This window comes from Staurois parvus, unplaced genomic scaffold, assembly GCF_062004578.1.
Source record: "Staurois parvus isolate SC_StPar_1 unplaced genomic scaffold, SC_StPar_1.0 ptg000235l, whole genome shotgun sequence".
Classification (NCBI taxonomy): Eukaryota; Metazoa; Chordata; class Amphibia; order Anura; family Ranidae; genus Staurois; species Staurois parvus.
In genome coordinates this window covers 3,112,816-3,139,951 of record NW_028318031.1, presented here as the reverse complement: position 1 = coordinate 3,139,951, position 27,136 = coordinate 3,112,816, and the positions used below count along the sequence as shown (strand labels likewise).

The 27,136-nt window shown below is 41.8% G+C and overlaps 1 protein-coding gene across 1 annotated transcript in view; it reads left to right on the top strand.

Moving 5' to 3' along the window:
* LOC149460081 (solute carrier family 12 member 9-like) overlaps nucleotides 1–27,136 on the top strand; it is a 303,029-nt gene that overhangs the window by 266,164 nt on the left and 9,729 nt on the right. Inside the window, exons 11-12 of the mRNA XM_089680094.1 lie at nucleotides 17,324–17,498; nucleotides 21,213–21,359. Of these exons, the coding sequence (XP_089536220.1) occupies nucleotides 17,324–17,498; nucleotides 21,213–21,359 (322 nt within the window). The remainder of the gene's footprint in view (nucleotides 1–17,323; nucleotides 17,499–21,212; nucleotides 21,360–27,136) is intronic.

The window sequence follows — 27,136 nt, the reverse complement described above, 5'->3', positions numbered from 1 at the left end:
CATACACTCTCCCAAGTAAAAAAAAAAACACCTCTCTAGCAATACACACCAAACTCAGCATGTGCAGAGTGACTCCACACAATATGTCTTATCAGGAGATAAGAGGGGACACTGAAGAAGGAGAGGATCAGAGAAGAGAGAGTCAAACAGCATTTTTACACAATGCCAAGGATTAACACCTCAGGTTCCACAGTGCGTATAACAAGCATGCTTTACTGCATATACAGACTGATTTTACTGTTGTGGTTTAGTAACACTTTAAAATAATAAATCAAAAAGGGTATGGGAGCACTGCTTGCTTACTGCAATTGCCACATTTGATTACAAAAACACATTATTCATTGTAATAGTTTCAGTGCTTAGGGTAGAGTTTATGTAGATTGTCAGTGAGGTATTCTAAGAGATGTAGTCTACAGGGTGTGAAGAGAACGATCAATATAAACTCTGCCTTACTGTTTCTACATAAATATTATTGCTATGAAAGGTGGGAATAGCAGTAAGCAGTCAGTGCTTCTATACCCTCTTTGGTTTATCTCTTCACCACTTGCCCTCCAGAGGATTTACCCCCCTTCCTGACCAGCCCATTTTTTGTGATATGGCGCTGCATTACTTTAACTGACAATTGCACGTTCATGCAATGCTGCACCCAAATTAAATTTATGTACTTTTTTTCCCCACAAATTGAGCTTTCTTTCGGTGGTATTTGATCGCCTGTGTGGTTTTTATTTTTTTTGCGCTATAAACAAAAATGTTGAAAAAAAACAATATTTTTGACTTTTTGCTATTAAAAATGTCCAGTAAAAAAAAATAAAGAATCACATTTCATCATAAATTTAGACCACAATGTATTCTACTACATGTCTTTGCTAAAAAAAAAAACCCAATACGTGTAAATTAACTTGTTTACGTGAAAGTTATAGCATTTCCAAATGGCAGTATATACAGTTGTGTTCAAAATAATAGCAGTGTGTTGAAAAAAAGTGAATAAAGCTCAAAATCCTTCTAATAGCTTTTATTTCCATACACACAAATGCATTGGAAACACTACACATTCTATTCCAAATCAAAACATGAAGATAAATATATCAAATTTGTGTTGTTCCTCTAAAACAATTGAAGAAAAGTGAATATTAGACTGTTCAAAAAAATAGCAGTGTTTGTATTCTTCTTTACAAACTCAAACATTCACTATATAAACTGAAAAATGTTTGAAGATTTTGCTTTCCTTTGAATCACTTAATGAATATTTCGTTGTATAAGCACTGTTTCTGAGAACTGCTGTACATCTGTGTTGCATGGAGTCAACCAACCTCTGGCACCTGTGAACAGGTATTCCAGCCCAGGATGATTGGACTACATTCCACAGTTCTTCTCTATTTCTTGGTTTTGCCTCAGAAACTGCATTTTTGATGTCACCCCGCAAGTTTTCTATTGGATTAAGATCCGGGGATTGGGCTGGCCACTCCATAACGTCAATCTTGTTGGTCTGGAACCAAGATGTTGCACGTTTACTGGTGTGTTTGGGGTCGTTGTCTTGTTGGAACACCCATTTCAAGTTCATTTCCTCTTCAGCATAAGGCAACATGACCTCTTCAAGTATTCTGATGTATTCAAACTGATCCATGATCCCTGGTATGTGATAAATAGGCCCAACACCGTAGTATGAGAAACATCCCCATATCATGATGCTTGCGCAACCATGCTTCACTGTCTTCACAGTGTACTGTGGCTTGAATTCAGTGTTTGGGGGTCGTCTGACAAACTGTCTCCAGCCACTAGACCCAAAAAGAACAATCTTACTTTCATCAGTCCACAAAATGCTGCGCCATTTCTCTTTAGGCCAGTCAATGTGCTCTTTGGCAAATTGTAACCTCTTCAGCACGTTTTTTTTTTCAACAGTGGGACTTTGCGGGGGCTTCTTGCAGATAGCTTGGCTTCACATGGCGTCTTCTAATTGTAACAGTACTCACAGGTAACTTTACACCTTCTTTGATCTTCCTGGAGCTGATTGTTGGCTGAGTCCTTGCCATTTTGGCTATTCTTCTATCCATTCAAATGGTAATGTTTTGCTTTCTTCCACGTCTTTCAGGTTTTGGTTGCCATTTTAAAGCATTTGCGATCATTTTAGCTGAGCAGCCTATCATTTTCTGCACTTCTTTATATGTTTTCCCCTCTCCAATCAACTTTTTAATCAAGGTACGCTGTTCTTCTGAACAATGTCTGGAACGACTCATTTTCCTCAGAATTTCAGAGAGAAATACACTGTAACCAGCATGTACAACATTTGCTGCCTTCCTTCCTTAAATAAGGGCAATAATTGCCACCTGTTTTTCAAAGAATGAATGACCTCACTAATAGAACTCCACACTGCTATTATTTTGAACATGCCCCTTTCAATTAGTGATTCAATTACACAGAATCAGCAGCATGCATGTCATGACTGTTGGGTCTGTTGGATTTCTATTACTCTACTACACCTGCTAGTAAATTATTTGCCATGTAGAAATATAATTTCTACCAAAAACAGTGATTGATCAGGTTAGTGATGTCTGACTGCTATTATTTTGAACACAACTGTATACTAGAATTTATTTTGTGTTTTATGTGTGCCCCCCTACCTTGAACTGCAAAATCACTTATATATACATGATGTTGTGCACCCATGCTGCCTTGTAGCAGTATTTCTGCTATAGGTTGGCACAGAAGCGGTTAAGGTGACACTAAAGCTTTGGTTTCTTTTCTTAAAATAACAAACATCTCTATACCTACCTGCTCTGTGCAGTAGTTTTGTACAGAGCAGCCCCAATCCTCCTCTTTTCAGGTCCCTGCCACCACTGACTCCTCACCATTGAGCAGTGCCCCCCAGGAAAGCCGCTCGCCCTGGGGGCACCGCTGCATGCTTATCCCCAAACCACTGCTCTATACGTCCATAAGACACCTGCTCAGCCCCACTCTCTCCTCATTGGCTCACTGGCTGTGATTGACAACAGCTGGAGCCAGTGGGCTCAGCCTATGAGGAGGAAGAGTCCCCAGACAGCAGAGGCTGTCATAAACATTACTGGATCGGAGGGGGCTCAGGTAAGGATTGGTGGGACGCTGCACACAGAAGGTTTTTTACCTTCATGCATAAAAAAACATGAAGTTAAAAAACCTTGAGCCTTTAGAACCACTTTAGGTCATGTGAGTGGCAGACAATCAAGGGGAATTCAGGAGTACAAATTCATAGGTCACATGATTACAGGGGAGAAAGATGGAAGTGCTCCCACGTCAATCAAATTGATGTTGCATGGTTTGCGGGAGTGTCACATGGGAGGTAAGCTGGGGAGCTAAAAGGAAGTGAATGGCTACCTAAACCGTGAATATTCAGCATGCATAGGCAGAGTGGCAACACACAAGACTGTGGATCGACTGCCATAGTGTTGTTACTCTGAGGAAGGAGGTGCAGTGAACTGGCAGGATCACCAGGTAATTACTATGTGTAATAACCTATTTTTAACAAAACCCTGACCACAGGTAGGGAAAATAGTTAGGGAGCCCATGAGGAAAAATATATTTTTGGGTTTGCTGACACTTTAACGCAGTAGTAAACTGTTAAAGAAAAAAAAAGTTTTCCCCTGCAAGGCAGTGTCATAATGTGCTAGTATGCATCGCACATTATGTGAAACTTACCTTAGGGCCAGTTTACACCACATGCAGTCCAGTGCGTCAAAAATGCATTGATAGTAGGTTACATGGTTTCCAATTACATAGTTCACACCAGAAAAAAAGTAGAACATGCTGCATTTTTTTCTGAACTGTACTGTACTGAACACACTAAAAAATGCACTGGAACACACATGTAGCGATTAAGTTGAAGAAACACAGAGGGGAAAAAATGAGGTGGAACGCATCAGTAACGCACTGGAACTTGTCAAAAACGCATATACAAAAACACGCCAAGAACGCATCCAGACTGGAATTCTATGGTGTGAAATGAAGCTCTCCAGCAGCGCACTGTCACCACTGACAGGACTTTCATCTTCTCTCGGTCCCTCTTATCAGTTCATGGCTTTGGCTGCTTTGAATGGCCGAGCTGCGTTAACGTCACTCCCGCGCATGCATGCAGCAGTCACATTTTACGGCACACAGTTCTGAAGGAAGAGCATGGGCATGCCGTTCCTTCAGAGCGCACACGCCGGTGCTCTTCACAAGTACTTATCTCCTAAACAGTGCACATTTAGGAGATAATTACAATACTTGCAGGTAAGTCTTATTATAGGCTTACCTATTGGTACAAGTGTAAAATTGGATTTTACTACCACTTTAACCGCTTCCCGGCCGCTCTATAGCAGAACTACTGCTACAGGGCTGTGCAAAATCATATATATATATATATATATATATATATGTGTGTGTGATTTTCTATTTCCGGGTAGGGTGCGCGGCTTCAGCCTCGATCACCGGGTCCCGGCTGGTGATTCCCCGCCAGCACCCGGCGATTGCCGAGTATCACTGATGGGGGAGAGGTCTGTATGTAACAATACAGATCTCTCCCCTGTCAGCTCCAGCACAGCATAGCAGAGCAATACAAAGCAGCATGCTTATACAGGTGAAACTCGAAAAATTAGAATATCGTGCAAAAGTTTGTTTATTTCAGTAATGCAACTTAAAGGTGAAACTAATATATGAGAGAGACTCATTACATGCAAAGCAAGATAGTTCAAGCCGTGATTTGTCATAATTGTGATGATTATGGCTTACAGATCATGAAAACCCCAAATCCACAATCTCAGAAAATTAGAATATTACATGCAATCAATAAAACAAGGGATTGTACATAGAACAATATCAGACCTCTGAAAAGTATAAGCATGCATATGTACTCAGTACTTGGTTTGGGCCCCTTTTGCAGCAATTACTGCCTCAATGCGGCGTGGCATGGAAGCTATCAGCCTGTGGCACTGCTGAGGTGTTATGGAAGACCAGGATGCTTCAAGAGCGGCCTTCAGCTCTTCTGCATTGTTTGGTCTCATGTTTCATCTTTCTCTTGGCAATGCCCCATAGATTCTCTATGGGGTTCAGGTCAGGCAAGTTTGCTGGCCAATCAAGCACAGTAATCCCACGGTCATTGAACCAGGTTTTGGTGCTTTTGGCAGTGTGGGCAGGTGCCAAGTCCTGCTGGAAAATGAAGTCAGCATCCCCATAAAGCTCGTCTGTGGAAGGAAGCATGAAGTGCTCCAAAATCTCCTGGTAGACGGCTGCGTTGACCCTGGACTTAATGAAGCACAGTGGACCAACACCAGCAGATGACATGGCTCCCCAAATCAACACAGACTGTGAAAACTTCACACTGGACTTCAAGCATCTTACAGTGTGTGCCTCTCCATTCTTCCTCCATACTCTGGGTCCTTGGTTTCCAAATGAGATGCAAAAGTTGCTCTCATCAGAAAAGAGGACTTTGGACCACTGACCTACAGACCAGGTCTGTTTTTCTGTAGCCCAGGTAAGATGCTTCTGACATTGTTTGTTGTTCAGGAGCGGCTTGACAAGAGGAATACGACATTTGAAGCCCATGTCCAGGATCCATCTGTGTGTGGTGGCTCTTGATGCACTGACTCCAGCCTCAGTCCACTCCTTGTGAAAGTCCCTAACACTTTTGAATGGCCTTTTCCTGACAATCCTCTCCTGGCTGCTGGTCATCCCTGCTGCTTGTGCACCTTTTTCTTCCACACTTTTCCCTTCCACATAACTTTCTATTAAAGTGCTTTGATACAGCACTTTGGGAACATCCAACTTCTTTTGCAATTACCTTTTGAAGCTTTCTCTCCTTATGGAGGGTGTCAATGATGGTTTTCTGCACAACTGTCAGGTCAGCAGTCTTTCCCATGATTGTGATTCCTGCTGAACCATACTGAGAGACCATTTAAAGGCTCAGGAACCCTTTGCAGGTGTTATGGCTTAATTAGCTGATTAGAGTGGGACACTTTGAGCCTAAAATATTGCACCTTTTCACAATATTCTAATTTTCTGAGATTGTGGATTTGGGGTTTTCATGAGCTGTAAGGCATAATCATCACAATTATGACAAATCACGGCTTGAATTATCTTGCTTTGCATGTAATGAGTCTATCTCATATATTAGTTTCACCTTTTAAGTTGCATTACTGAAATAAATTAACTTTTGCACTATATTCTAATTTTTTAAGTTTCACCTGTATAGTAAAGCACACATACACACAATAGTAAAACAGCATAGTTAACCCTTTGATCACTCCAGATGTTAACCCCTTCCTGCCCAGTGTCATTAGTACAGTGTCAGTTCTTTTTATTAGTGCTGATCACTGTATTGGTGTCACTGGGGATGTCAATGACACCAAGTCAGTTCTCCCCCAGTGTCAGAATGCCCCCCGCAGTCCCACTATAAGTCTCTGATCGCCATTACTAGTAAAAAAAACAAATAAATAAAAATTCCAGTATCTATACACTGCCATTTATAGACACTATAACTTTCATGTAAACCAATTAATTTACACATATTGGGATTTGTTTTTAGCAAAGACATGTAGCAGAATACATTTTGGCCTAAATTTATGACAAAATTTGATTTTTAATTTTTTTTTTACTGGATATGTGTTATAGCAAAAAGTCAAAAATATTGTTTTTGTTTCAAATTTGTCAGGGTTTTTTTTGTTTAGAGTGCAAAAATTAAAAATGCACAAGCGATCAAATACCATTTGTGGGAAAAAAGGAAATAATTTTCATTTGCATGACAGCGCAATTGTCAATTAAAGTAACGCAGCGCCATATTGCAAAAATTGTCAGGAATGGGGGTAAATCCTCTGGATGGCAAGTGGTTAAGGCAAATGTATTAACATAATCAGAGGAATTCATAAAAATGTTTCAGACACTCTTTAGAATATTGACCTGCATGGAACACCTGTGCATCCTGTGCGAGCAGTTGCGGCCATTTGCACAGGTGTGCGTTATGCAGTGTTGCATGACTGCACAATTGTCAGTTAAAGTAACACAGTGATGTATTGCAAAAATTGGCCTGGACAGGAAGGGGGGTAAATCCTCTGGAGGGGAAGTGGTTAAGGCACATGTATTAACGCAATCAGAGGAATTCATAAAAATGTTTCAGACACTCTTTAGAATATTGACCTGCATGGAACACCTGTGCATCCTGTGCGGGCAGTTGCGGCCATTTGCACAGGTGTGAATCACACTTGTGGCCCTGAGGAAATTCTGCAATTTTTTTACATCTGGTTATTGCTGCTGGGTAGTGTCAGAAGCTGCTGGTTGAAAAGAAACAGAACAAAATAGGTTTTGCCACACTTCAGCTAAATCTAAAGCCACAAGCTGTGACTGCCAGCAGGGGCACCAGAGAGCAGGCAGTTTGAGTCCAGGGTCGATCAGCATGTAATTGCTGCGAAAGAGATTACATGCAGCAGCCTCCCATTGCCTGCGTGCAGCTAATCGTAGGAACCCCTTCTGACGTTCTTGCATCCAATCACAGACAGGGTGCATAGGCAGGTGTGAATGCACCCCAAGATGGAGAAGGTCGTATTTACCTCCTCTTTCATTATCACCAATATGGTAATGTTTCTGTGTACAGATTCGGTAGAACTTGATCATATGGGACAAAACAGGACTGGCACAGGCAGACACTCTAAACAGTGGGCTTATTCATTTTATTAACAGTCAAAGTTTACAGCTTAGTGATTGATATTGTTAGAAAAAAAAAATCTGGTCAGTGCCAGAGAGTTAAATCATCTATGGACCTGTGAAAGTTTTTTATTTACAACTGACACCAAGAGAGCAGCTTTTATTTACGTTTCCTTCATCCCTGTGATAAATTAATGCGATTTATTTCCTTTCTAGCCCTGTTAGACAGGTAATTAAAAGCAGACTAGAGTGCTTAACAGACAGTAAGGTGAAATCAAACAGATAAGGACTAACATCAACACCCCCAGCAACTCGCATAGAGAAAAGGTTAAGAAATGATAATGGTACACTCAGTACATTAATACATGCAGAACTGTAACGCTTCTGACACTGCTTTGCCCTGATAATTTCATTTTCCATTATACAAAATGCTACCCGTAACCTGCCGCAAGACAGCTTCTTCTGCTTTGCCCCTAGTTCACTTTACAACCTTTACTAATAACTCATTATTGCCTTACTTATAGCCAGCTACAAAAGAAATGTTCACATACAAACCCAGCAGTGTTGTCTACATTTAGAGTGGTTCGAAACTCCTTCCATTTTTTTTTATGCATTCCCCGCATTAAGGTAAAAAATGCCCAACTACCTGCTCCCCTGACCTTAACCACTTCAATACCTGGCACTTTCACCCCCCTTCCTACACAGGCAAATTTTCAGCTTTCAGCACTGTCACACTATGAATGACAATTGCGTGGTCATGCAACACTGTACCCTTATGACATTTTTATTATTTTTTTGAGACAGATAAAACTTTCTTTTGCTGATATTTAATTACCACTGGGTTTTTTATTTTTTGCTAAACAAGCATGAAAAAAAAGCAAACATTTTTAAAAAAAATTAATTTTTCTTAGTTTCTGTTATAAAATGTTGCAAATACTGTAAGTATTTTTTCTTCTTTTCTGATGCATGCTGATGAAGCTGCACTGATGGGCACGGATGAGACGGCAGTGATGGGCACTGATAAGCTGCACTGATGGGCACTGATAAGGAGGCACTGATGGGAACTGAGAAGCTGCACTGATCTGTGCCGATAATCAAGGCACTGATGATCAGTACCCTGATCAGTGTAAACAATGTACTGACAGCCTTGCCAGTTATCGGCTGGACGTCTGATAACTGGCAAGTCTGTTTACCTGTGACCAGCTATTATTAGACACAGCTGATCACATGGTAAAGGGAAGCTGTGATTGGCCCTTTACCCCAATCTGTGATCAGCTGTGTCCAAAGGACATATCAGTTACAGAGTGTGTCCGATGCGCGCCCCAGGAGGCTGGGTTCTGGGAGGACGTCCATGGATGCCATCCCAGAACTGGACCTCATTCGGCTTTAGCAAGTGGTTAAACAGTTATACGGAGTCCTTATACTTCTGTCAACAATCCAGGGCCATCCTGGCTGCAGCACCATTCTCACAGAAAACGATAAGGGCAGTGGAGTCATAGGTTCTTGCTGCTTTCAGTCAAACTCCTGTGAGGAGGGAGTGGGGGCATGGCTTGCTGGTATGGGTGTGTCTATGGATGCACACAGGAGTGTGAGCACAGGAGCACACATACAGATGCCCCCTTAGCACCCAGCTTGCTGAGGGGGCACTCAGAGGGAGATGAAGCAGACAGCGCCAGTGCAGTGCAGAACTTTCTCTTCTGGGGTCCCCCACTGGAGATCTTGGCTCCCCTTCTTCTCCATGTGTCCTCATGGCAAGCTGCTTGCTATGGGGGCACACAGTGCATGCTCATTCCTGAGTTGTGTGTGTCTATAGCGCCATGATCCATAGATACACACAGCATGGCTTGGCCCTGACCCCCTACTTCCTCCTCACAGCATTTGATTAAATCCCTATGGGAAGAGGAAGAGAGGAGAGAAGAGATCCAGCCGTGTACATTGCTGGATCGATGGGGGACAGCAAGATGTAAAACTTTTTTTTTACCTTAATGCAGGGAATTCATTAAGGTAAGAAAAAACATTTTGGCTTTAGAACCACTTTAATATCATTTTAAGTTCAGAAAGACTGTCTTGAAGGGGATATATTATTCCTGTAGAGGTGACTCAAAGCACAAGGTCTTCCTTTGCACTTTCCGGCTTTCTATATGTTTACATGGATTACTTTGTTTTAGGTTTCTAGTTTTTGATGGAGAAAGAATAAGGCTACATTCACACTAGATGGTGGAAATTGTAGCTGGCAGAAATATTCAAATTCCTGCCACAGCTCTCAGCGGTTACATATGGCCACCAGCCCCATTCAGTCTGACAGGTTACAAATGTTCGCAGCTTTTTGCACAAAATAATTAAAACAACACAAAATACATCACCAGCATCACAAAATAAACAACTTCCAGTGTTGGACTGCAGGTCAGAAGTGACTTCACTTAGCTCCGCCCTACGCGTTACGCCACCAATTCATTAACCTGAAGAAGCCACGTGGGTTGGTGGTGTAGAGCGGAGCCAAGTGATGTCATTTCCAGTCCAGAGATGAAAACCAGAAGTTATTTGTTTTGCAATGCTAGTGATGTATTTTTACATTGTGAGTGCATTTTATTGCTGTCGCTGGGAGTTTCTCTAGTCAGGCTTCATGAAAATGATGGCCTACACTTATAGCAGGGCATTATTTAACTTTGGTCAAATCTGCACAGTTTGTTTTCATCTACAGATACCCCTTACCTGCATAGACAATTTTTCAGTAAAGGTGAACTATGCCTTTTAAAGGATAAGTCCACCTTCTGGAACATGTTACATGTTCCACCCGTATTTGGGCAACCAGTTCCCCTAATCATTTACTCATTGTGACAGCGGGCCGGGGATGCTCTCCCCGCACCCGCTGTTATAATTCAAAATCAGTGCAGCCATGCGGGGCTGTGAATGCATGAACTACAACTTCCAGGAACCATTGCGGCTGACAGTTTGTAGTTCTCCAAGAACTGTGAGGTCACTGATGAGTGGCCTTGTAGTTTATTCACAAGCCCTGCAGCTTTTAAATAGTCAGCCTGTAAAAATGTATCAGCTGAAGGCTTATCTACAGAAGCCTGACATTGCACCTCTGATCCACTGATCACGAGTGCAATGTTTTCCAGACTGTTTATGAAAACAATTATAAATGCACATTTTTTTTCCTGCAAAAATATGTGCATTTAATATTTTTTCCCAAAAGGTGAATTTACCCTTTAAGCATTGGAATTAGCTATGTCTTGCTGCTGTTTGCTGAGTTGCAGCTGAACCAGGATCCTGCCAATAGATACATCATTTTATAATTTTCCTTGTGTGAATAATAGATGGCGGTAACATTTAATGGCAAGCTAAATCCGTGTTTTGTTTAGCACAACTCTCAGGTTTATGGTTTTAAAGCATAAAAAGCATATTAAACTAATGTCTGGATAGTAATCTTCTAACTAAAAACAGCATCATGACTGTGTGTTACTACATGATTGGCTATGCCCTAACTTTTAGAAAACCTTTCTGATGTTTATCCTTATTCCTGTTCTAAAAGAGAACAAGAAGCTCCATAAGTAAACAGTAGGATGAATTTTCTTTATGAGGACATTTTATTAAATAAATCTCTATTATACAGTATATATATATGTTAAGTAAGAAAAAAACTAACCCCCCAAAACAAAAGCAAATGTGAAAAACAAATGAACCACCCCCCATCTAGAAAAATCCAGTATTTACAAGATACCCCAATAAATACACTGCTCAAAAAAATTAAAGGAACACTTTGAAAACACATCAGATCTCAATGGGGAAAAATATTATGATGGATATCTATACAGATATGGATTGTGTAATGTGTTAGGAATGTAAAGATAGCCTATTGTTTGATGGCAATGAAAATTATCAACCTACAGAGGACTGAATTGAAAGTCCCCCCAAAAATCAAAGTGAAAAACTTATGAAGCAGGCTAGTCCATTTTGCTGAAATTTCACGGCAGCAACTCAAAATGGTACTCAGTAGTTTGTATGGCCCCAACGTGCTCCCACATCGGGCATGCTCCTAATGAGACGACGGATGGTGTCCTGGGGTATTTTCTCAAAAGGTCTGGACCAGGGCATCACTGAGCTCCTGAACAGTCTGAGGTGCAACCTGGCATCGTCGGATGGACTGAAACATGATATCCCAGAGGTGTTCTATTGGATTTAATTCAGGCGAGCGTGGGGGCCATTCTATGGTATCAATTCCTTCATCCTCCATGAATTGGCTGCATACTCGTGCTACATGAGGCCAGCCATTGTCTTGCACACACCAGGAGGAACCCAGGACTCACTGCACCAGTATAGGGCCTGACAATAGGTCCAAGGATTTCATCCTGATAACTAATGATAGTCAGGGTGCCATTGCCTAGCCTGTAGAGGTCTGTGCGTCCCTCCATGGATATTCCCCCCCCACCATCATTGACCCACCACCACAACGGTCATGCTGAACAATGTTACAGGCAGCCTAATGTTCTTCATGGCTTCGCCAGACCCTTTCACGACTGTCACATGTGCTCAGGGTGACCCTGCTCTTATCAGTGAAAATCACAGGGCATCAGGGGCAGACCTGCCAATTCTGGTATTCAGTGGTGAATGCCAATTGAGCTCTATGGTGCCAGGCAGTGAGCACAGGGCCCACTAGAAGACGTTAGGTCCCCAGGCCACCTTCATGAAGTCTGTTTCTGATTGGCCAGAGATATTCACACCAGTGGCCTACTAGAGGTCATATTGTAGGGCTCTGGCAGTGCTCATCCTGTTCCTCCTTGCACAAAGGAGCAGATACTGGTCCTGCTGATGGGTTGAGCACCTTCTATGTCCCTGTCCAGCTCTCCTAGAATAACTGCCTGTCTCCTGAAATCTCCTCCATGCTCTTGGGACTGATGCTCATGCTACCAGTAGTGACACTGACCCTAGCCAAATGCAAAACTAGTGATAATTAGTCAGAAAAGATGAGTAGGGAACAAAAATGTCAGTGATCTTTACCTGTAAAACCATTGCTGTTTTGGGGATCGTCTAATTGTTGCCCATCTAGTGCACCTGTTGTTAATTGCATTAACACCAAAGCAGCTGAAACTTATTTATTACCCCCTCTGTTATTTAACTGACCAGACCAATATTCCAGGAGTTTATTTGACTTGATGCTATACTCTGATTAAAAAGTGTTCCTTTAATTTGTTTTTGAGCGGTGTATTATCCCACATTAGGGAGTCCAGACCCAGGTCTGGATTGCTGAAAACCTACTGAAAATCTGTAGGGAATGAGTGGAAGCTGTCTTCCGTATGCACTTGTGGACCAGCGACGTACCGGCAGTGTGTTTTTTGAGCCGACATCGGCTCTCTTGTAAAAGCGACCCTAGCAGCTAACTAGCCACTGGATCATTTTTACAAGCAGCGGTAAGGGACGTCCCCCCTTCCCCCTCTTTTCACAGCTTTATCAGGCTGTCCTGACCCACTGGGACACCCAATCACCTTAGCACAGCTTCGAGAGGCTGATCATAGAGGCAAACAAAGAACCACTCTGTTCGCCTCTATGATATAGAACACCAGAAGCGATGAGCATACATCTCTTCCTGTTTCCCTCGTTTTTTAAAAATGAAAAGCATTTGATCACACCAATCTTGGTGTGATCAAATGCTTTTAATGTGGTTCTAAAGGCTCAAGGCTTTTTACCTTCATGTATTCTATGTTTGAAGGTAAAAAACCTTCTGTGTGCAGCGGCCCCCTCAGCACCTTTCTCTTCATTGGCTGAGACAGTCAATCAATCACAGCCAGTGTGCCAATGAGGAGAAAAAAGGACATAACAACTTGAAGCCATGCACAATAGATTCTTGGAACGCGGCTAGCCCACTACTGTACTTGACCAGGCATTAGCCAGAGCTACTTCAGACTCTGAAAGAAGCCCAGGGGCTGCTGATATTCCAGTATTTATACATAGCTTTAACCAGGAATCCAAACGCATTAAACAGGTTTGCACAAAATAAACAGTCTCAGAGCTGATGACACATTAACACCTGACCTTAAAAATCCTCCACTATTGGTCCATAAATGGGGTAGGTCTCTATGTGACCTGTTAGTACAAGCAGACCCCAGGACCAAGTATGCCAAGGCAGTGGTCAAGATTGCAGAGAAACAGGGCTGTTACAAGTGCCACAATTGCAATATATGCAGTCCAATTATTTGAGGTCACTTCGCAGATCCTCACGGTGGTAAACGCTACCACATACAAGGTTACATGAATTGCAACTTTGACTATTCTGTCTATATCCTAAAATGCCCATGCTCACTAGTTTATATGGGCAAAACAATAGGCCCCTTTAAGTAAATGTTTAAAAAACACAGAAGCGACATAATAACAGCCCTGGCAAAGAGTGTCAAAGGGGAATCTGTTGATTTGAGTAAACCCACAGCAGTCCATTTTACCACGGTAGGGCATCAGGTACATGAGTTAAGAGGCATGACCATTGAACATGTCAGTTGACCAGCGAGAGTAGGAGATCGTGATAACCTCCTCCTCCGTCGTGAAGTATATTGGATGCATACCCATGGCATAGTAAAGCCAGGGGGTCTTAATACCATCATACTTGTGTTATTTGGATAATAGATCAATTTTGGTTATAGCAGTTCCTTATGATTGAATTTTATAGATAACCTTTCTGTGTATAGTATTTTGGTACACTGTATTTTGGTACCTTGGATTTTCACGATTCACGTCTTTTTTTTCTTTTAGGAGCATGTAAGTTGCACATTGTTCTGTTTTCCTTTTTCTTTTCTTTTTCTCATCCCTCTGTTCTTTTCCTTTTTTCTTTCTCTTTTTTCCCTGTTTTCTTTCTCTCTTTTTTTCATTTTTTTATTTCACTTGTTTTCCTTTTGGTTCATTCAGTTGCTCTGTAGCCTCTGTCTCATCTCTTTTTTTTTTAAATCTATTTATATTCACCATTTTTTTTCAATTTTTTTCTCCCCTTTTTTTCTCTTTTTTCTTTCTGTCCATTCACAAATGTTTGTAGAAGCAGTCTACATGTCTAGGTGCTTGATTTTATACACCTGTGGCCATGGAGGTGATTGGAACATCTGAATCCAATGTTTTGGAGGGGTGTCCTAATACTTTTGGCAATATAATGTATATGGCAGGAATGTGATGTCAAGGGGCGGGACTTGGCTCATGTTCTGTGCACTGATTGGTGGATACTTATTTAAATAGATTCTTTGTTTTACCACACTCTGCCTGATGAAGGGGTCCTGTGAGGTTCTGAAATGATGCTCTTGCTGTAACGATGTGATCGCTTAATATAGCTTTGGACCCATTTTGGAGATCCTCAGTGTGCTGGCGATATTCTTCTCATATGAACACAAAAAGCAGCAGCTTGGGGACAAGCATGCAGCGGTGCCCCCAGGGTGAATTGATTTCCCTTGGGGGCTTGATCGAGGGGGAGAAGCTATGAGTGCCAGCAGGGACCCAAAAAGAAGAGGATCAGGGCTGCCCTGTGCAAAACCACTCCACAGAGCAGGTAAGTATGTTTGTTAATTTTGAAAAAAGAGTGCAGAGGAGACCCCAGATCTCTCCATAAAGAGTACCTGTCACTGCGTATTGCTGTCACAAGGGATGTTTACATTCTTTGTGACAGCAATAAAACTGATCAAACAAAAAAAAATGTAAAGTTAGTGTAAAAATAAAAATTAAAAAAATAATTTAAAAATAAATTTTAAAACCCTCACGTGCAAAGGCAAACGCATGCATCGGTTCCGCATGCATGCAAACAGTGATCATTTCACACATGTGAGGTATCACTGCGAACGTTGTTTGTCACTGTAACGCTCACCCCCAAAGGAGTTGCTGGAATTAACTGGCACTTCTGTCCTTACTTCAGTGATGAACCATATATATATTGGATCCACAGCACACCAGTACACCTTGTGGGAAGTTTTAGAACAGGTTTAATAAGACAGGTAAAACTCTGCAAATAGACTGCAAATTAACTTGGTAAATAGCAGTTAAATGCACTGAATACACAAACCTTCTAGAATTGGCACAATACCATCAATAAACATAATTTTAATGTATATTCCTATATTCCGGTATAGCTATAGAGCAGTATTAACCCTTTGCAACTACAGCAACAATATGTCCCCAGCTAAACTGACATCTCTTTAGGCTCAGTCCCAAATTCACTTGTATACTGTAGGATTGTAATGCTGTGTGAGTCTATGTGTTGCACAGGTCTGTGTTAGTGAATCGGTGGAGCGCTCTTAAGGACTGACATGTCACTGGTTAGCAGTTGCTCACCACATCCACGAAGAACAGTCTCCAGGGGTTAAATCCTTGAAAGGATGATGAATGGGGCTCTCCCTCTCTGGCTAGTGTTTCCTGTTGTCCATTATCAGTGCTGCACAGCCTGTGAGGTGCCTCACCTGTGATGGTCACACGCCTCCTCTGTGATTTCCAACACTCTGACCTCTCTCTGCGGTGGGAGATGTCGTTGCTGTCGGTAACTGTCATTGCTGGTGACTGGAACCGATGATCGCAGTTGCCACTGACTGCAGCTGCTGTAGATAACCGTAGTCCTTAACAACTGCTGCCGATCTGAAAACAGTGTCAGTGTACTTCAACAGTAGGGGCTGCAGACTAGCTCCCACATGTCCTCTGCAAAGGCACACGTGGCTCCCCAACCCTCCTCCTCCTTCCTGGGTGCCCAGCTTTTTCTTTTAGAGCGCAAAAAAACTTGCTCCCTCCTCCTTGCAAAGCATCCTGGTCCTGTAGTCCTGTGCAGTATAAAGTTACATTATCTGCATCTGTAATGAAACTGCAACTCCCAAAAACACTCCAGGACTGCTGAGAGCTGAGCCAATCAAACCCTTTCTGACAGCATGCAGTCTTAAAAGGGAAAGAGTTCTTTAAAAGGGAAACAGTAATGGCCCTGCTACATCACTATTGCTCTGGTGTGCACAATTTTTAAAGCGTGACATCATCTTTTATATTTTACCAAAAATTTTATGTGTTGTGTTTTTTTGCATTCAAAATTAAAAAAAGTTTTTCCCAAAAAATTGAGTTGGAAAAATTTCTGATCAAATACCGGGTGAGAAAAAACACCCCAAAACAGCCATCAATTTATTCTCTAGGGCCTCTGCTTTAAAAACATTTATAATGTTTGGGGGTTGTAAGAAAAATACTGATTGTTACATGTAAAAAAAATTGCCAGAAAAGGCTTGGTCTTGAATTGGATATTCTGATCATTATAGTATTGGTAAGTTTTCATGAAAGGTTGAGCAGATAGGCAAATCATAGGGCTTAGACAAATCATAAGGCTCCAATGTGCAGCTAGCATAAGGGAATCTTTCTGTACTATCAGTACCTTTACACAATGCCATTGGCATTTATAGGACAAGGAATGGGTTTTGTAGGATGAATGCTGACACTTCAATGGCCTTTTAATTGTAGCCAGGGTTAATTTTTCTTAACATGTCTTAATAGAACTGCTTTTGCTAGTCAGATAGCTTGGTAATATTTTTCAATCATGTATCAATAAACTTTCAGGGGTGCACTTGGCCCATAGGTATGGATAATAAATGCAAGGTTTAAGATGAAATACAGAAATATATGTTTATTGAAAAAATGCTAAAAATGTATTTTCTTTGTCGTTTGTCTTTCAATGTTCTCCTGTGTCCAGGTACGAAAATATCTTCTAATGCTAGACGTGCGAAAGGATCATGTCAAGTTCTGGCGTCCACAGATCCTCCTGCTGGTCTCCAATCCAGAAAAACATAAAAATCTCATCACCTTTGCAAATGATCTGAAGAAAAGTGGACTTTTTGTGCTGGGCCATGTAAGACTGGAAGAGTTAGGTATGTGAAGTGTAAAGGAATAGTTATTTGTATATATACTGTATGTAAGAATATGTGGATATATTGTATATTGAAGGTGAAACTACATCTTTTTAAAAAATTATTCCAAGGTTACTTCATGTATTGTAGACATAATGGCAATATTTATTTCATTTTTCTAATAAGCTGACCATACATGAACCAAAATTTGGATGGTTTAGCAGGGACCTTGGTTATGAGATATGATTATGACTAGGCTAAAGGATAGAGTTTTAGGCTGTAGTGTTAAGCCTAGTACACACAATCAGAAAATCATACGAAAAATACTGCTTTCAAAGCAATCGTATGATAATCTGATCATTAGTACACAGCTTTCATCCGAAATTTTAGAAGGGACAAGCATGAAAATTTTTCTCGTACGACAATAGATCGTACGATTTCCATGTAATAAGCACAATTCTTGTCCAAAAATACAATACAATATATCACTTCCAAATTTGCATTCTGTTGTATGATAATTTTTGAAACTTTAGTAAGCTATTCATTTTTGATATGGAGACTAGCATGCAAAAAAAAAACTGACAATCATTTGTCTGATAATCTCATCGTGTGTATGGGGCTTTAGGGTCACCAAGCCTAACAGAACAAATCTGGGAGAATTGAAATATGCTTTTGTGTTTCTGCTTTTTCAAAATATATTTTACTATACAGTGTATATACACCAGGGGTCAGCAACCAGTAGATCATGATCTACTAGTAGATCTTGGCCGGGTGACTGGTAAATATCGGTGTGGGCTTGCTGACACGCCATCCCAGAGCATCAAACAGAGTGCAATGCAGAGGAACTACTTGTAAAGTTGGAGCTGTAGTGGGGAGCAAGAGCCACATAAGTTGATGTCTCCTCTGTAGTGCTTGCTCCTATGCTCTGCCATGGTTGGTGGGTGTAGCACCTGCCAAGCCTGACCCATTCAAGTGAATGAGGCTGCTCTGCAATTGCCTTGCAACCTTGTGCAGTAGAGCAAGCAAGGGGTTAAACAGGCAGCAGTGTGTTGCTTTCTCACCACCTGCTTTAAGCCATTGGACCCCGCAGAAGCATCAGTTGCGGGGCACTTGCAGAGTGCCACATTTACTTGAATGTTGAATGGGTCTTGGTTGAAAGACAGTGGCACCCACCTAAAGCAACAAGGGGTGTAATTCCTGATGCGGCATGCATGCACTGTTGGCTGCTGCCTCAGCAGCTAAAGGAGGAAGGGATGGGGCGGGGGGGTTAACACCCCCCCTCCCAACTTTACATGTGAACAAGTCCTTAGGGTGCCGCTGCCGATTACAACTAAGGGGTCACTCACAGGTGCAGTAGGCACTGCTGCTCCTCTGCAAAGTGATCCCAGTGGGTTTGACAGGTGGTGAGGGGGCAATATGTTGCCTGCTCACTACCTGATTTAAACCCAAGATTGCCATGCAATGCACATTATTGTGACATGGCAGTACGGCAATTAGAGGTTTAAATCAGAAGTGAGGAGGCAACACTGTGCTTGGTGATCTTTGACTTCTCCCATGTTGTTCAGGTAGATCTCCACATCTTTAAGGTTGCCTACCCCTGATATGCACTCACCGGCCACTTTATTAGGTACACATGTTCAGTTGCTTGGAAACACAAATTGCTAATCAGCCAATCACATGACAGCAGCTCAATGCATTTAGGCATCTAGACATGGTGAAGATGACTTGCTGAAGTTCAAACTGAGCATTAAAATGGGGAAGAAAGGGGATTTGAGTGACTTTGAACATGGCATGGTTGTTGGTGCAAGATGGGCTGGTCTGAGTATTTATTTAAAAAAACTGCTGATCTACTGGGATTTTCACGCACAACCATCTCTAGGGAAATCGAGACTCATCAGACCGGGCAACGTTTTTCCAATCTTCTATTGTCCAATTTTGGTGAGCCTATGCAAATTTTAGCCTCCGTTTCCTGTTCTTAGCTGACAGGAGTGGCACCCGGTGTGGTCTTCTGTTTCTGTAGTCCATCTACTTCAAGGTTCGGCGTGTTGTTCATTCAGAGATGGTGTTCTGCATACATTGATTGTAACAAGTGGTTAATTGAGTTACTGTTGCCTTTATATCATCTCGAACCAGTCTGTCTATTCTCCTCTGACATCAACAAAGCACTTTTTTCCACACAACTAACACTCACTAGATATTTTCTTTTTTTTTGGACCATTCTCTGTAAACCCTAGGGATGGTTGTGTGTGAAAATCCCAGAAGATCCGCAGTTTTTTAAATACTCGGACCAGCCCGTCTGGCACCAACAACCATGCCACATTCAAAGTCACTTAAATCCCCTTTCTTCTCCATTTTGATGCTCAGTTTGAACTTCAGCCAGTTGTCTTCACCACATCTAGATGCCTACATGCATTGAGTTGCTGCCATGTGATTGGCCGATTAGCAGTTTGTGTTTCCAAGCAGTTGAACAGGCGTACCTAATAAAGTGGCAGTTTAATGTGTTGTATACATACAGTAAACGAACAAATGTATATTTACTGTATTACATACAAAATTAGTTGCTTACTACAGAAAAGTTAATAAAAATAGCAGCCATAGTCAAAACATGGTGTTTTTTGTATGAAAGTCTTTGGATTGGACATTACTAATTTCTGACAGAATTAAAATACATTTAGATTTCCCAGGTTGCTATAGCGACCTTGTAAGGTAGCCACAGAGATCTAAGGTTAATAAGCAGCATAATTTCTATGGAACAATAAATGGGTAGACTGTATTTCATAAAGTGCTTTTCATTTTGCAATCACACTTAGGTTGTCATCAGGGATTGTACACACTTTAAGCAAGCATTAAAAATTCTAGTATAAATAGGGAGCAATCACAAGACCCCCATAGTGTACAGCAAAGAGCACAGCTTCCTCAAGTAGAACTGCTTTAGGATAGGTTCACATCTACGCAGGTTGCGTTTGAGCCGTTTCTACATTGCAGTTTGTGTTGCATTTTTGCCTCGTTTTGTTTTTTTTTTTTTACATTTTTTTTCTTGTCGCTCGGCAAATTTAAAACCCCAAACAAATAAAAAACACAACAAAAATGCAGAACATGCTTTTCTGCAGAATTCCATTGAAGTCTATAGAACCAAAAACACAACTTTTTGCTTTCAAAAAAGTCCCTGACCCTATCCAAAAAACATACCTGGTGAAAACGCACAAATGTGAACATGTCCCATAGGAAATCATGTTAAATGGACTGTACTGCGTTTCTGCAAAACACAAAATGCTGCAGAAAATGCTTAGGTGTGAACCTAGGGTAATTCAGTTAAAAGTGTGTATACATTGATAAGATAGCAGATCACATTTTATAAAAGATTCAGATGCATATACTGTATAGTATATGCATGACACCCTAGAGGAGGCTTGGAGCAAGACATTGTTTTGCACTTTGCCACCTCTTTCCACTATCCCATAGCAGAAAATCTGACAATATCAAGCATTTGTAACCAAAGTGCTAAAAAAAAACCTGACAGTTTACAATTTTGATTGTAACTGAAGAATATGATGTGCATTTATTTTTAATTGCTTTAGTAGGTCTGTTTGTTTTCAATTAAAACACCTAAACCTGTTTCCACCTCACTAGCTTCAGTAGAGTCTTCACCCATTAGCTGAGTATTCTCTGTTCGTATTGTCTGCCATTAGGAGCTGTCAGTATGTGTATGACTTCTGGTGCTTTATTGTTTTGTAGATGTATTACCATCTGACCCTCTACAGCCACGGACTGACTCTTGGCTTCAGCTTGTTGATGAACTGAACATCAAGGCTTTTGTTAATTTAACACTGTCAAACTCTGTTAGGTATGGAGCCCAGCAACTGCTCTTCATCTCTGGACTAGGTAAGAGTCTACATTGCACAGTCTGTCTTCAGTATTACATACTTTCCTGCATGTAATGGCACAGAGTAAAGACACCAATAAGTGCATGTTCTAACTCCAGCGGGCAGGATAAGGTCACCCAGCACCCAGGGCAAAGATGGCAAACTGTGCCCCCCCCCATGTGTACAGCTCACACCTCAGTCTCAGAGTAGCACCCACTGGGAATGAAGGCAGCTTCTGTGTCTTTCCCTGATATGTCACATGACAAGGGGAGACAGGAGGACAGGCAGTCTTCTGTCACTCCCCACCGCACTGAGATATGTTCTTAAAGGGTGCCCTCTCTCTCCTGTCCACAGTAGGCTGCTATTGGAGAGCAGAACAGTGGCTAAATGGTTAGCTTTTCCACCTGGCAGTACTAGGGTCGCTGGTTCGAATACCAACGATGGCACCACCTGCCTGGAGTTTGAATGCTCTCCCTGTGCCTGCGTGGGTTTCCTCCGGGTACTCCAGTTTTCTGCCACACTCCAAAGACATGCTGGTATGTGAATTGGCTCTTGTCTAAATTGGCCCTAGTATGTGTATGTATGACCTTAGATTGTATACCCCTTGAGGGTTAGAGACTGGTGTGAATGTATAATATACAGTATATGTAAAGTGCTGCGTAAATTGATGGCGCTATATAAGTACCTGAAATAAATAGATATTGGAAAGCAAAAGCCTCCCTCCAGCAGCCATCAAGGTGCCTGCTCCTTCTGATGGGAGTGACTGTGCAGTCACTCCTCTCAGCAGAGGCATTGCTAGGTAGGTGAAAGACCTAAGGCTAGCGTAATGATGTGGTGTGCGTAGTGTGGTAGGAATGGCTAAATTGCTGTAACAGTGGGAAGGGCTTAAATGTGTATGGTTAAATAAAACCTGCACCTACTCTACTCTAGGTCATTATTATTATTATACAGGATTTATATAGCACCAACAGTTTGGGCAGCGCTTTAAAATGTGAGCGTAAACAGTAAAATTGCAAAACAATTGAATACAGGAGGAATCAGAGGGCCCTGTTTGTTGAAGCTTACAAAGTAAAAGGGGAGGGTCAAAATGATATAAAGGTAATAACTGTGGGGGATGAGCCGATGGAGAAAATTCATTGTACAATTGTTAGGTGGAGCCAGGATAAGCTTCTCTGAAGAGAAATGTTTTCAGGGATCGCCTAAAAGTGGACAGAGTAGGAGATAGTCGTACAGATTTGGGTATGGAATTCCATAGGGTAGGAGAGGCTTCGGAAAAGTCCTACAGGTAAGCATGGGAGGAGGTGACAAGGGAACTAGAGAACAGGAGGTCTTGTGAGGAAAGAAGACTGCGATTTGCTTGGTATTTTGAGACTATATTAGTGATGTAGCTGGTGGCCAAGTTATGGATGCCTTAGTAAGTTGTTAGTAGTATTTTGAATTTAATTCGTTGGATGAGTTGCAGTAAATGGAGGGAATGGCAGAGAGGGGTAGCAGACACTGAACGGTTGGTAAGATGAATGAGTTTGGCAGCAGCATTCATGGTGGACTGGAGAGGGGATAGCCCAGGGGCGGACTGACCATTTGGAAACTTGGGCACTGCCCGAGGGCCTGGGGTCAGTAGGGGGCCCCATGAGATGTCCCTGGTACCTTTTTCATAGGCTTTTTTGAGTTTGGGCAAAGACACGGGTCCCATGATCCCCTATTGCCCGGGGGCACCATGAGTTGTCAGTCCGCCCCTGGGATAGCCTATGTAAAGGTAAAACAGAGAGGAGAAGGATGCTGCGGTAATCAAATATAAATGGATCAGCAAAAAGAATGGAAAAGATGTAATACCCACAAATACAGTAACATATGTGAAAAAACAGCACAAGTGCACTATCATATGTGAAAAAACAGCACAAACAAACACGTCCTCAACTAAAACATGATGCACCCAAAAAATGTGCTATAGTGATGCTGTAAATAAACTGGACATGTAAAATATGCAGAAAGTGAAAACCATAAAGGTATCAGTGGAACCGTGACACAAAAAAATGTGATAAACACATATAAACAGCTATCAGCAAATGAAACAACATATAACCCAAATGTGATAAATAGTGGTGAATATGTCATAAATAAGCAAGAGAACCAAAAACATATTAACACATAGGCACACGTGACTTTTAATGCCAAAAATTAATAATATACATGTGAAGAGACACAAAAGGACACGTCACTGATGATACCACAAAAAAATGTGAATAAACACAAAAAATTGTGTAAAGTCCCTGAGGAAGTCGTGTGACCCGTGACGTAACGCATAGGATGGAAGCGCAGTGAAGTCTGTTCTATATGTTGTTTCATGTGCTGATAGATGGTTCTATGTGTTTATCACATTTATTTTTGTGCCACGGTTTCACTGATACCTTTATGGTTTTCACTTTCTGCATTTTTTTGTACGTCTAGTTTATTTACAGCATCACTATAGCACATTTTTTGGGCTCATCACATTTTAGTTGAGGACGTGTTTGTTTGTGCTGTTTTTTCACATATGATGGTGCACTTGTGCTGTTTGTGCTGTTTTTTCACATATGTTACTGTATTTGTGGGTATTACATCTTTTCCATTCTTTTTGCTGATCTATTTTATATTTGATTAGCGCAGCATTATCCTCCTCTCTGTTGTTCTTTACTATTTGGTCATATATCTGGGTGCTAGCAGCTTTTCCAGGTTGGGGGGTTTATTTTAGAATTTTTGCTGGGGTTTAGTGGCAGCGCGGGAGATTTTTTCCGCATTCTATATTCTATGTAAAGGTAAGCCAATGAGGAAAGAGCTGCAGAAGTCGAGTGCCTAGCACACAGTGCTAGGGTCAGGAGTAATGTGGAGAGTGTGGACTAGCACACTAGAAAAGAGAGAAAACTGTATTCACTAACAATGTAGGAATCCTTAAAACGGAGCTATACTCACCTTCTCTTGAGTGTTGCAATGTCTCGGAGCCCCCAGCTGGCTGCTGATATTTTTTTGGCTGGTTGACTTTCATGTATTGATCTTCAGCCATTTTAATTGGCTGAGCTGAGATGATGCCACTCCTGTGCATGTGCATGTACTGTATTCATACAGGGTGTACTACAGTGCACACCTGTATGAGGTCTGTGTTTGCATGGGGATGTACATGTGTTCTGTGCATCCCCATGCAAACAGTCCCATTGATGTCTGCTGGGACACAGTGGCTGCACGGATGCAGCCACTGCTCCCAATTTAACATGGGTGCAGGGGCAGCGCCTGGATGCATACAGTAGCATGCCCAAATGAGGCCTAACAGTGTGCTTTAACATACATATAAAAATCACTGTGCAATAAAAAGCTTTTTGGATGCAACACCCCACACTGCAGCTTCCATTACACATATCTGTATGCCACTAATGTATTTTATTGCATAGAGATTTTACTGTGAATATTGTATGTAATGGACTGCCATTCTGCTGAAAAGTGATCTGCCTAAGTGATTTCTTTTCAGAAGTGTTTGTTAGGTGGTGAGGAGGAGATACTGTATATCACCTCCTCACCACCTGTTTTTAGCCCCCCATACTGCACTACTGCACTGTAACTATGTGCATTGCACACAGTTGTGGGGAGGTTGCAGTGTGGCCCCATTCCCTTGAATGGGTTACATTCAACAGATGGTACTGTATGCTAAACGTGGCACATGGTATAACTCCTACCGCAGCTGCAAATTAAATGATTGTGGCACTGGAATCTATACACCCCCAGCTGCTGCCTTTGCAGTGTAAAAGAGAAGTATGGGTTAAAAAAAATAAACATTCATATTTACTGTACCTAGGTGGATGCAGCTTTGCATCTGTCCCCCCACTGGCTCTAAGACCGAGAACTGAGTGATTAAAGACCAATGATTGTTCAGTTCTCAGTCTTCAGTGAGCAGAGAGTGGTGACTGTCAGTCGCTGGCTCTCTGCTCTGCCCCTCCAGTTGTTTGTCAGAGAAACACTAAAATGTTTATGGATCCTGACCCTTGAGGATTGGAGTTAGACACCCCTGTTTTAGGTGAAGGCCATTTACGTACCTCCTGTAGCCTGGCTAAAAACTCCCAGAAACAGCATCAACCTGTTCTGTCTTGTTGGACATTGCTAAGACACTCCCAACCATTACTGCTCACCCCCATCATCACAGGATTGGGCCCCCAAAACCCCGCAGATTTGTGGTCTACTATCTCCTCTGTCACAGCATTGCTGAGCTCAGAGCTACAGCAACAGGAGAGCGAGAGCTCATGTGAAGGGGTTTGAATTGACTGGGAGTATCTTGGCAACGTCCTAGCAACAAGGCAGAACAGGATAATGCCATCTGTGGGAGCTTTTCAGCCAGTCTTTGGGAGGTACGTAAGTGGCTTACACCTTTAGCAAGGAAGTAGGCATTTTTTTAGTAAAGGTTTTTTCATTTGTACTCTTTTTTTTTTTTTTTAGCGGAACCAAATTCCGCTGAGCGGGGTTGGGTATACACATTATGGCACACTTACCTCCTGGTGTCCCATACAGACCTCACTCATAATCCAGTCTTTACAGTTTTGGCATGTCATCATACGTGTGTGTTATCTGGGTCATGTGTTTGTTTCAAATATTTGTTTATGAAATATAAATAATAAACGCATCGTTTATTAGTGTGTGAGAACTGAAAATGAAGGCCTCGTGCTTACATGACCTTTATGCAGCCACTTTTAGGGGTGTCAGGTGTTTTTGTTTTGTTTACTGCTTCCAAATGGCCCTCCATGTTACCCTATGGGGTTTATTTACTAAAGCTGGAGAGTCCAAAATCAGACTCCCTTCTGCATAGAAACCAATCAGCTTCTAACCTCAGCTTGTTCAATGAAGCTTTGGCAATGAAACCTGGAAGCTGATTGGTTTCTATGCAGAAGGGAGTCTGATTTTGGACTCTCCAGCTTTAGTAAATAAACCCCTATGTGTCCATGCACACATAGACTTTGAGAAGCTTTTGGTAGCAGCAGCGTTTACCAGCAGGAAATAAAACTCAGGGCCAGTGCATCCAGGAGTGGCAGCATATTGGCAGAAAAAAATGCTTGACCCGTGTTGACGATAGGTGCTTTTAGCTCTTGAGCATTAATTCATTTCAAGGGCCAGAATAAATTATTATTATAGCCAATGAAATGAATTAACTCCCAAGCACCTGAAGCCTGTAAATGCACCTAAACACTTGTAAAAGCATTAGACACTTTGACAAGTGTCCAGCATTTTTTTCTGTCAAAATGCTGCTGCCAAGAGGAGGAGCGTTTTTAAAACGTCCTGTGTGCATGAGGCCTGAAATGATAGAAGACAGTGTGAACCAGGGGCGGACTGACAACTCATGGGGCCCCCGGACAATAGGGGATCATGGGGCCCCTGTGTCCTTGCCCAAACTGAAAAAAGCCTATGAAAAAGATACCAGGGGCATCTCATGGGGCCCCCTACTGACCCCGGGCCCTCAGGCAGTGCCCGAGTTTCCAAATGGTCAGTCCGACCCTGGTGTGAACTAATGTGAAATAATGGATGATAACACCCTGTGGTTTTAAACAGTCTTTTTAGATTTAAGGCTACCACGTTACTCTCCTAACATCATCAGTGTGACTCTGAACATGTAAGAGCTACAGAGAAGCTGTATATATGAGCGGGCACAATATGCTTAGATGTACATAATACATTTTAACATGTTTCCAGGCAATGGGGTGGGTTATGAAAAAAATGGAAAAAATTAAAGTAAGTGTCTACTTCCCTATAACAGACAAAAATATATCTGCTGACATTCTTTTC